At 40.4% G+C, this 12,197-nt stretch overlaps 1 protein-coding gene across 5 annotated transcripts in view; it reads right to left on the bottom strand.

Annotated features, from left to right (window-relative positions):
• SORCS1 (sortilin related VPS10 domain containing receptor 1) overlaps positions 1–12,197 on the bottom strand; it is a 371,394-nt gene that overhangs the window by 24,573 nt on the left and 334,624 nt on the right. For all 5 annotated transcript variants that reach the window (XM_054071880.1, XM_054071875.1, XM_054071876.1 and 2 more), the window contains one exon: positions 3,364–3,550. In XM_054071880.1, the coding sequence (XP_053927855.1) occupies positions 3,364–3,550 (187 nt within the window). The remainder of the gene's footprint in view (positions 1–3,363; positions 3,551–12,197) is intronic.

The raw sequence follows: 12,197 nt of genomic DNA, 5'->3' as shown, positions 1-12,197 counted from the left end.
GCTCTCAGCAAGACCCTGAGACCTGAAAATCAGCAGCTTCGCAGGCTAAATATTTTACAACTCTGGTATCCTTTGGGATATTTGTAAAATGCCCAATGTCAGCACAGCTCTCTAAAATCATAAATTTCCTAACACTGGATGTGGTGACAGCAGTGACAATGGAGTCCATATAAAGTCTAATACATTCCAACATTACTGCAAAGCTGCTCTGAATACATCTCAAATGATCCTGCGCTGCCGAGAATGCCCAGCACCTCATCAGACCTCCACCATACGGTGGCCAAGAAGAACATGAAAGAATGGCTCAAGCAAGCCAATTCTGCCTTTGTATTTGTGTACAAATAGCTGATGGGTCAAAGTGCCTGAAATGCTGAACTATTACTTGGCCAGCAGATGGGGATCGTTCACTCTGGATAGGCCCTTATCTTGGTAGGAGACTGCTTTCTCCCAGGTAAGTTTGAAAAGAATCAAAGAAAATTAATTTCTGAGCTTCATGCAGGGCCATGGAGACCATAGACCTTCATTTGTCCCGGGAAAAACCTCCGTACAAGTCCCAGAGAACAGAAAGGGAGGAGCTCCTCAAAAGGTTCACTCGGGCAAGGTCATGTTATTCCGAAGTACTCAGGCAAACGTGTAACTACTTTCCAGGGGAAAATTTTGATCTGTCAGGACAGTTCAGAGACAGCCTGTTGGCTGGAGAAGCGGCTTATATACAATTTACTCTCCATCCACCCCAAAATGCTCCTGCCTCACAACAACCTTCATTTCTAGAGCCCTGCACCAACTGCAGCAAAGGTACTTCTACTGTGCACTGGCCCTATGCTGCAATGGGATGAGGAGGGCACAGGTTGGTGACTTTGCTCCGATCTTCGAGATGACAAGCACCATAGTTCAGTGCCTGCAGTTTTCCCCTCAGCAAGGCTGCTGCTCACAGCTAGGGAAGGCTGTTGAAAGGCCTGGACCTGGCTGCACACATTTATCAGCCTTGTAATAAGGGGTCAACCAGTTAGTAGCCTTTCCTAAAGCTCTCTGGATGTTCAAGCTGCACGTTACCTTTCTGTGGATCTCAGCAATACAGTGTGCGTCTATACCAGCCAAGCAGCAGAGTTAGCAGAGAGCTGAGAGGCAATGCAAGCATTTAAATAGTATTTAGAACCTTTTAAGTGTCTCTGTGTTAGGCCTTGGAGGTGACTGGATTTAACGTTTGTCTCTGTCCTCAGCAAATCTATTGCTAGTCTGAGCAGCACCACGCTCAGTCTGAAACATGTTTTGAATTCCCTAATTCTTCTGAAGTAGAGAAAGGTGAGACACAACCCTTAGAGCTGTCACTTCTCCAGGGGGTCAGGCACATATAATCTGGGCTTGACTTAAGTGATCACGCAGTATTTAAGCCCTATGCTGGCATTATCTATGCACAACACAGAAACATACACTATCAGCTGCTAAGTCACACAAACACAGCTGAATCTGGTTTATTTCTTGTACTGCTTAAACAATCAAAATAGTTCTTAAGCCTTCAATGTCTCAAGAAAATGGATTAAAACAGCTCTGTATAAGAAAGCCACTATGAGTGAGAATGAAAGCTTCTCCTTCTATTTTGTGGTTGTTGCATGGGAAAGCAGTTGTTGCTTCAGGTGGCCTCATTATTTTGCAGATAGGCTGAGGGTGTGCAGTGGTCCCCATGGAATCATCTCTTGTCAAACAGTGAAGGATTACAAATCCTGCTCACATGAGGCTGTCAGAACCTTCTGCGAAATATCAACCACCAAAACACTTCTCCATTTGTTTCTAATGACCTTTACAGAGTGAAAAAAAAAATAAAAAAAATATAGGCTATGGCTCCTGTTGAGCTGACTTTCATAACCAGCAGCAGTGGGAGGGGGATTTCTGCATTCAGAGCCCATAGCCATTCCCATGATAATTACATAAGTACACACAGGTAGACAAACTAGAATATGACTCCAGAACTGAAGAAATTACACGGAAGTGTATAAAATTTTATTCTGAGCAGAGGTCCCTTTCTGTACCCTACTTAGGACGATACTTAACTAAAAAAAAAAATCAGATGTGTACTTACCTTGATTCACCAGTGCCTCAGCACAGAAGTGATATAGGCTAAGCCCCCAAACCAAAAATCCAAGCTTCACAATAAGCTTATTTATAAGTCAGTTATTTTTGCATGGTATTACAAGTTTTTCAAACACGTGGTGCTTGAAGGATTTATGCAGCATAGAAGTTTGCCACAGACTGGGATCTATCAGGTTAGGGAATCATAAACAGTATACTATGATTGTGAACGAAAGGTCTTTTTGAAGAGAGGCATTTGGGGGAATACTTGCTCCTCCTTCTCTAATACTTCCTCATAAACCTCCTGTCTCCCATAGCTATAACTCCCACTTGCCCAACTGTTGATACAACAGTGCAGCATTAGAAAAACTGCCCTCCTCTCCTGGAGAGGCAGTTGTTTTCACGCTGTATGAAGTAATTCCAAAACTGGAGTTAAAGTACATGGAATGTGCTAAATTATCTAGACATTATATGGAGATAATTTGTTAAAGGGTAAGTGGTATTTCTGTACTTTAAGCTTTGGAATTTCTGGGTTGTTTTTTCCAGTTAACCTGGCACAGAGGCACAGAGTCGAAACATAAAACTTCGGTCAAAAAACTCCCACGGCATAAAGAAAACAATGGCCCCCAAAAAATCCGTTATGGATGTTCCACAATTTTAATAATAGTTTGACCCTTTGGGTTCATAACCATGTGCGAGACAAAATATGAACGAACACATTGCTCGGTTTATGCAAGGACTTGAGAGTCATTTCAGCCATAAATTAGAGAAGCTGAAGTATAAAAAGGTTAAAAAGAACAGCAGAAGAGCAATGTGAAGATAATATTTTTTCTTTTAATACTCTTTAATAGAAGATTTTGGTTCCTATGACAACAGAAGGACTGAAATGCACTGGTTTCCATCCCTGATGTGGTTGTATTTCATTAGAAGGCAAAACACACGTACAAAGTAAAAGTCAAGGCTTTTAAAAGTGATCAAAGATCCTGGATATCTTTGTTTTTTCTGGAAATGTAAACATCCTAATGAAGGTACATTTCAGAAAGGGCTGGACAGTCCTTTCTGGTATCCTAAACTAGACTACTGAAAATTTGAGCTTGAATATGGTTTAAAAAGGAAATATCACGATTGCCTGTGGCTCCTCTCAGTCTGGAGATCTCTGTTGGAGGACAGACAAACATTCATTTATCTCTTCTCTCTGCTTCCAGATGCAAAGCCCCAAACGTCATCTCTAAGGATAAGTAATAATTTTTTAAAGACTAAAGGAATATAACAATGAGTATGAACATACATACATACATGTTACATGCAGGTAGAGGACAGCACTGTCAGAACCCAGGCTATTTTCCGCCAGCACAGTCACCCGAAATATGCCCACATTCTGGTAGATGTGCTTGATCCCATCTTCTGTTGAGCTAAGATTGGCATACGACACAGCAATGCCGTCTCCAAAATCCACTTGAATAAGGGATTTCTGGAGGTCTCCCTGTGGTGACAGAAAAAAAAGAAAGGTTCAGAATAGACTCTACTTTTCTTTTGAAAGACAGCATTGGGGGGGGGGGGGTGACTTAGACCAAGTGGAGGTCTGACGTTACCAGAGGAATGGTGGTCACACTTTCTCAGCTTGCTCAGTAGTCAGAGGAGCGAAAGACAGACCCCTCTATAGGGTGACTCAGCTGCACTGGGAAGATAGTGTCCTCCAAGGCATGTGCTGCAAGCCCTGCTTTCCTAATCTTCTGGAAAATATACTGGCTTGTTTCTCTGGGGTTTCCTTATAGCGAAGAGCATGACTAGTGTGGAATGGTGCTCATCTCAGCAAGCTCTCAGAATACGGGTAACTACTGGGAATGCCTCAGGAGTCTTAGGAATAACCCGCATTGTGAGCTTTTGTATTTAAAGCCATAAAAAGTAGAAAGATAAAACTGAGAAGTCCTCAGGGAAGGGTCAAGTATATCACAGTGGTGGGGTTCAAAAGAACTGCTTCAGCCTCACACGACAGCAATGGTTTACAGCAGTTTATGACTTGCTTAGTGGCCTGATTGAAAACAGCTGGATTTGTGTTTATTTCAGAACAGCTACCAGCACTACTGACACAAAATGGGACCCTTCCTGCTTTCCTCAGAAGGGAAGGGCTAATGAAATGACAGAGCTGATTATTCTCCTCCTGCCTAGAGATAATCCCAGCGTATTGCCACTTTTTTGACATTAGTCTCCTAGGCTGCTAATCTAGCACATTTCAAAATTGTTACAATAAATTACAACAAAGAAATAAAAATCCCCACTGGGAAACAAAAAAACAAAAGAAAACCCACCACAAGCCAAAACCCAAGAATATAAGGAATCCATTAATGTGAAACAATCCTAAAACAGGTTTTGATCTTCCACTCCTGCAACTGAATTCCACCCTGGTGCAAGTAGCTTCGTCAAACTCAACAATAGAGTCACCCAGCCTTTTAGAACCCAAAAGAGGGAAGCGATGTTATTTCTTTATTCTGCTTTACAGATGAAAAGTAATTCTGTTTTGTTGTTGTTGTTGTTACAAGCCTGTTTAAAAGACAGAGAAGTCACACTTGTATAGAAAAAAACAAAATCACTATAATCTGTAAGATTTTCTCATACCCTGAGGTAGGAGATCACATGCCTACAGGAAGGGCACTTTCTGACAGCTGAGCTGACCTGTAGAACAGGTAGATACAGCGTACACTGACCTGTAGAACAACTGTGGCTACTATAGATCCTCTCCCTCTCAGGTAAAATACAGTACTTTGTCTTAACTTTAAGCATTCTTGCTCCTTTTCAAAGATCCCCTCAGTGGCTCTGCAAGATGCTTGTGCTGGGTACTCTCACGCCTGCTGGCTGTTGCCATGGAGCAGCTTACTCCACAGCTTGGCACGCTGAAGCAGCTGCCGCTGTCTGGAAGAATGCCGGTAAATTAATAGCCGAGGACAGTTCATAAAATTGGCTGAAAGGACATTTAATTTACTTTGGTTTGGTTTCCTCTTCTCCTTTTTTTTTGTTGTTGTTTGGTTGTTGTTGTTGTTTTTCTTTTCCCTTGAGAGAGAAAGAGTCCTCCAGATACCCAGCTGGAAAGATAGGTAACCACATAAATGGTTGGCATCAGGCAGCTTTCCACATCAGAAAGGGAAATGTGTGTGTGTGAGTATGGGGGGAATTGTAACATAAGCTTTTTATTCCTTATGATGTTAAGTCTTTTTTTAACTTATGAAGGCAGAAATAGTGGAATGTGCTTGAATGGAAGGCAGAAGGTGGAGAGCTGTATCTGGGGATGGCAAGAAAAACATCTTTTCCCAGATGCCCTCTTTTTATGGGTTGAAGTTGTAATCATTACATTACTGTGGCACTCCACTGGAAACCTCCTCCCTTTGAAAAGGATGAGACAAAAGTAACTGTTGCTCTGTCCTGGAGGATCCCAGACTGAAGCTGTAGGGGGGAAACACATCCCTTGACAGAGGCACATGTCTGGGGATTCCTGCAGACATGCCATGACACTTCCCTCCTGGTGTCTTAAAGGTACAGACAGCAACCCCCTGTTCTCAAGAGTGCCAGTGAGGAAGAAAGAACCCTGAAGTGGTGAGAATTTAGTGATAAGGCTAACTTGCATAACCTTTTAGAAAGAAACACAGGGATCTCCCATGTTAACCCAGCTACAGGTTTTCCTAGTTCTTAACTAAGTTTCTCTTAGTGATTAAATTGATAACATCTGCAGTTTTCAAGGACATATTGTCAAACCTGAGAAAGGTGCTTGAGCAATGCAAGCTGCTAAGGATTCCTCCATTCAGCAAAGCTCACAGCAAATTTTGGATACTTCATTGGATACTTTAGCAGAAGTTTAAGTACCTGCTTATGCTCTTCTTTTGAGACACAAATCATTAAGGCAAGGGCTCCTACTTGTGTAACATAGAGGATCAAACTACGGGGATCATGCCAGTCCTCAAGAAAAGACCTTATGAACACAGGAGATGGTCTGAAGTATGGAGTTGTGTTCTTCATGAAGCTGAGTTATTTGAAAGATGTACAGTTTCAAACATGATGCAGTGGTTTGGACACTTCTGACTGACCAAGCCAAGAGAAGGCATCCAATGGGATATGTCTCCACAGACAGAGGTGAGCACACATGATCTCCTCAGCTCTGAACCCCTTTCAGAGGGTGAATACGTTGTCTCAAGCATGGTGCTGGATTCAGGCCAAAGACAGAAAGTGCCATGAAGCACTTAGGTGCTTTCCCAATTTCTCTAGGCCCATCATCACTAGTATTTTTTTTCATCTTTTGTTACTAAAAAGGAGATGATATCTTTGAACATCTATCAGTAAAGCCATACTGCTAGGACAAAAGCTGGTTAAAACTGCACCACCGTAGTGACCCTGACGGCTTTATCATGTCTGAGCATATTTGAGGTCATGTAGTTGAAGCCTACTTCAGGTTGAGGTACATTCTTCTGCATATCTGAGGTAGCAGAGGAGGATGAAATGAATGACAGCATTTTAGAAGAGCTCTGATTCTGCAGGTGTCAAAATTTGTGCTCTAATGATTACTTTTTCTCTTGTCTTCAGTTTGTCCATAGCTGTGAAACCCATGACATCCAAAGGTCCTGCTAGGGAAGGAAGACATTACTAAGGTATGCAAGATTTAGATTTTAATTTTTCTTCCAAATTCCCTAGGGAGAAAAGATGCTGACAGAGACATCTGAAAATCTAATTAGAGAAGAGCTTCAGCTTCTGTTCCCTCCATCTTTTTCATTTGTCTTGGCCTTTCCTGTTTTGTTTTAAAACGCTTTGAACTGGAAATATATTTTTCCATTCAGTAAGATCCAGGCTATAACACTTCTCTGAAAATGCCACATTTTGAAAAGCTGACATTTAAAATACTAGCTTGGGAAGTGGGAAAAAAAAGTCAGGAAAACAAAAAGACTGCCTTTAGACTTGTTCTAATGTTTTATCTGCACCAGGTAAGGGCACGGGCAGAATAGGACAGGTAGAGAAAACAGGTGAGCCAAAATCAAAACATTTCCCCATACAGCCCACACCTGATCTACATCAGTCTCAGCTGTCTCTGTCTCCGGCAGCTCTCCAGAGCCATTTGCAAGCGACTTTCACCGAGAGAAGTTTTGTTTTGCAGCAATTTGATGCATATACATACATATTGCATAAAACCTCTCCTATTGCTTTTATTCCAGCTTCTTCTTGTCATTTTGACAAGCCCAATAGTACATCGTAGGGTTTTTCTGAAGCTTTTAGCTCAATTAAGGCAGACACAAAACTCCCTGCATTACTTCCCCAGCCACAGCACTTGGATGCAATCAGCACGGAGCTATCTTTGGGAAGCCGTTCTGGCCTTCATTGTAAAAGGTCTTCAATGCCAGAGCTCTTAGGCATCAAGGCAGAAATTTGCCAAGTTGGCTGCTTATGGCAATATCTCCACATTCAGCTCCTGCATTTTAATCACACTAAGATAGTCAGCAACCAATTGCAAGAGCTGAAAAAATGAAAGTACTTTTGATGGATGTTTTTTGCCTTTTACTATGTATACGCATCATGCACAAGCTTGGATATAAACTGAACTACGCTGCAATCTTGATAAAGGCTTTAGTCCAGCCAAACACTTCAGCAAATGCTGAACTTTAAGCACGAGTACTCCTTTCAGCCAGGGAGGAAGCCCTGGGAATGAAAAAAAAAGTTTCCCAAGGCTCCATACTATACTCTTTACCTCTACAAGTTTTGATAGTAAAATGTCAATCAGAAATTTATTGTTTCCTAAGGGATTTTCTCATTAAACGTCCAGAGGGTTCCAAACATAAACAGAAGACTTCCCTTGCCTGCCCTCACAAGACAAAAGTACATTTTTCCTGTATCTTGCCAAAAGAATAAAAGGCTAGAGCGTACAAAAGATCCAGATGCCTCTGAAAAACTCTGTGAAGCTTCCAGCCTCAGGGTACATCAAGAAACAGCCCATACAGTTTGCAACAATATTTTTATGTTTTGATTACTTTTATACAGCTCTTAGTATTTCAATGTATGTGAGAAGTGAGACCCACTTAGAAGGGTTCTCTCTCAAACATTCAGTTTGAATCTTGCCCAGAAGGCCATAGTAATGAATTTTCCTTATTGAGTTCCAGTATTTTGATCTAAATGGAAGCATTAAAACAATAAAACACAGTTCAAGGTTTTTAATTTTGGTTCCCATGTTTCTGATTTAGTTTTAAAGCCTCCAATTATGCACCGACTTGTGTGTCTTCTTTACAGATGTTGATAATGGATTTAATTATCCCTTGCAAGAGACAGACACTGCTGAGTTTGGATTATCTTCATAGATTAACGTTTTGTGCCTTCTTTAGATTAACCCTTTTCCCTCTTTGGCATTTTCCTATCACTGTCAGAAAACATACACCTTTTCATATTTCCATTTCGACTGAATATGTAACATGGGACACCTTTAGTCTAGGTATGTTTAAAGCGTATGCTTAATTTTAAACAGATATTCAAATCCAACTTGATTTAAATACTGAAAAACATGCTTTCTTGTGTAAATTTCTACTTTCAGAGAGACACTCTTAGATTTTTAAAATCAGAAACCGAATGGAAATGTTTTTTTGATCAGAACAATTAGCTTGATACTTTTCACATGTGCTGCTTCTTTTTCCACACCAATACAGCTAATTGTACTCATCAAATCACTCATTCTGGCTGTCAGTTGTGTGAGTTAGACTCAGCTATGAGATTTTTCTACAAGACTAGATCTTCTGTGCTCCACATGCATCAGTAAGTACAGCCTCTCAGGATTATGCAGAATAATTCAATTTGTGTGATCGGAGGTGCATTAGATGATGGTAGTGCTGTGCATCATCATGAAGGAGAGGTCAACTTTCATACATTTTCATGGAATTTCAGCAGTGAATTTAAAAATGCATGAAAGGCTCTGATTTCTCCCAACCAGCCCGTCATCAGCAGTAATCCAGAAAATGCAATTACAATACAGATGACAGTGGTATAGGGGAGGGGATGTACCGATGCTTTGTCTGAATGTCATTAACAGGAAAGTGGTAGTGTGAGTAAGGTAAACAACCACAATTCAGCATGTGCATTGAAAGTCAGGAATGAAGGTTTCGTATTTCTGTAACCATTACTAACTAACTTGCAACATCAGAATGTGACATTAGAAGAGCAAACACAGTAGGATACCTCAAAAGAATACAGACTATGCTTTTAAGCACTACCAGCTTTGCATCTTTAATTCGTGTATATCAACAATCAAAATAATCCTAATGCTAAGCCCATCTCCAGAGACTTCAGCTGAGTTGAATTCTGAATTGCACCAAATAACAGTGCTGAGGTTAGAAATGCTGATGGTATTGTCCTCCACAGCAGGGTCCCCAAACTCATTAAATGTAACTAAGACATAATGTACCTTGTACAGCCACTTACTAACATTGTCATTACAGAAAACCATAGCGCTCCTCAGGAAATTCAGGGCTCTGTTTGTATATTCACATAGTAAGAGAGAGTACTCTGGCCTTATGAGCATTCAGCACGTAAATGGAAGGCATCAGGGAGAAAGCAAAGCTCTGTTTTCAAATAAGGGAATAAAAAAAAAGCAGAAATGTTACATTTCTTACTCAAGGTCATGCAGCAAGAGCTCAGAATGTAGCTCAGGAATAAATTCAGATTGCCTGAATTCTAGCCCATGGCCTGAACTGTAGGAATAAATGAGCCTTCCCCACACATTAGTCTAATCCAAACACTGTATAGCAGCAGCGAGCTGTCGAAAGCAGGCCAAAATCTACTCCCAGTGGAGTGACTTTGTCAAGTGAGAACTGAGGCAGGCCTGGAATGACAAAGACTTTTAGTTGTCATTTCATCAAGATAAAAAATAAATTAGAGGAGGCAGTTTCTCTGTGAATTATCTGTAACGAAACAGCCAAAGCCCTGAACCTTTCTGCCCTGCATGTCTTTACCATCCATTTTGTTAGCAAAGATGTATGAGCAATCAGATGAAGCAAGTTTGAAAGCCATTGTGTTGAACAGTGCTATTCCGGCTGCAGCTTTCACTGTCTCTGCTGAAACCGTACGGAAAGCACAAGTGTCTGATGTTCATACAAATAACTCAAACACACAAATAACAATTGAGTTTGTGACAGGCAAGAGACCTACACAACCACGTGAGGAGGAAGGCAGGCAGAAACAACACCCGCTTAATAAAACTCCTCTACTTTCTACAATAGAACAGCAAAATATGTCAATGACATGAAGAACTTCAGCAGGAAAACTGGCTTTGTAATTTTTTGTTTTGGGTTTCTTTTACTGCTGTGCAAAGATAAAGTAAGGATTCAAGTTGTTTAGGTTGAGAAACAACTCTGTTGTTGAACACTGCCATGTGAGAGGTAGTAGCCATGTGTCCATGCATACAGTCCAGGCCAGGACAAAAGATTAACCTTTAAACTGCCTGTGATTCTGTAAAATCAATATGTGCTCTATAAAATGATGGTTGTTCTTTGGCTGGATTACCTTTTCTAATGAGCAATGTGATTTTCACTACTGAAACAGTTCATTTGGTAAATGCTTTAATGTATATGCAGTTATGCTGCTATGACCATATTTTATTCTCCTGTAGCTTCTCCTGGGCAAATTTTCTTCTTTGCTGAATATTACTTTTGCTGCAATATCAGCCAGAAGTCATTCTCAGATTGGGCCAAATTCACCCAAAAGTTTTGTCCGTTGCTCTGTAAGCTCTTTATATAGACAAATCTAGGAATGGGAGGTCAAGATTCATCTAACAGGGAGAGTAATCAGAAAGGCTGGAGGCTGATCAATACTGTTTCAGCCCTCAGAGCAATTCCTAAATTCCACTACACCTTCTTTATTAGATGTAGTGAAACAAGGGGCCCTTTTAGATCTCCTCAGAAGATGGCTTGCTCATCAAAGCATACTTACATACTCCCTGATACACAGAATGAGAAGCACACCACCTCCTAATAGAGAAGGTGTTGCTTCCAGACTCCGGTGAATCTTGAAAGAGGGTTATCAAAAAAGATCAGAATCAACAGGAAAGACTGAACAATTCACAGCATGTTCCTGAATGACAGAGCGCTCAGGGCACTCCTACAGGATATGTGAGCTGAAACACCTACAGAAGGAAGAGCAGGACAATTGTCATCTCTCCCTCTGACTATTGGCATAATTCTTTGATAGTCTTGTGAGGGACTTCTCAGGTTACCCATCTACTTCTCTCAATCTTTTAAAACTTTGCTAAGAATAAAAGACCAATGCAATGAGTATTTTTTGGGCAGCATATAACAACACCTGTCTAGATTGATTTTTTTTTTTTTCCCCCTTTAGCCTGAAGACATTAAATCTCATTTTGGACTTTTTATTCTTTCACTTTTAAACAGAGAAACCAGAAATTTATTCAGATTAAATTATATGTTTGTACTGTTATTAGAGCATCTACAGTAGCAACGTTATATGACTGTCACTACTGAAATAAAGTGACCAAATTTTGGAGAAAATGAACATTTAGGTCAAACAACTGCTTCAGGTTAAATATGATTTATTGTATATTATTTTTGTTACAAACAAGGACACCTGTTTTCTGGGGAAGACATCAATAATAGAGGTGTAATCCCTTGCCCCAAAACTAGGCTTCAGACATCCTCCTCATTTCTCTTTCCTTACTATACATGACGTTTAGTATGGAGAAAGTCAGAAGTAATTTCCACGAATACTCTAAGCTGTCAAGGGATCCAGATTGTGCCTTAGTGTAAAAGCATACTTGTCTTAGGATTTATTGGCAAGCTATACAGGAAAAAAAGGTGGAAGTTTAAAGAATTCTAACTGAATTAGGGAGAAAGAGAAAACAGTCACTTTGTGGATGTTATTATTTGGAAGCCTACAGTTAAACACAGGTAAAGAAACGCTGAGAAGAAACACAGCTGAAAAGATTTTAAACATTTTTTTCCTAAGGATTCAGAAATGGAGGGAGCAGAACAGTAAAACACTAAATAAGTTACAGATGTAACAAAAACATAGGCTCTGATCAGTCTGAATCAGCTTCTCATCTGCAGTCAATTTCAGATTTTATGCTGTTGCTGACATCTTGAGATTTCATCTACAAATACCCA

Source organism: Cuculus canorus, chromosome 7, assembly GCF_017976375.1.
Source record: "Cuculus canorus isolate bCucCan1 chromosome 7, bCucCan1.pri, whole genome shotgun sequence".
Lineage (NCBI taxonomy): Eukaryota > Metazoa > Chordata > Aves > Cuculiformes > Cuculidae > Cuculus > Cuculus canorus.
The sequence above is the reverse complement of the archived record's forward strand: the minus strand, read 5'-3'. Positions and strand labels throughout refer to the sequence as shown.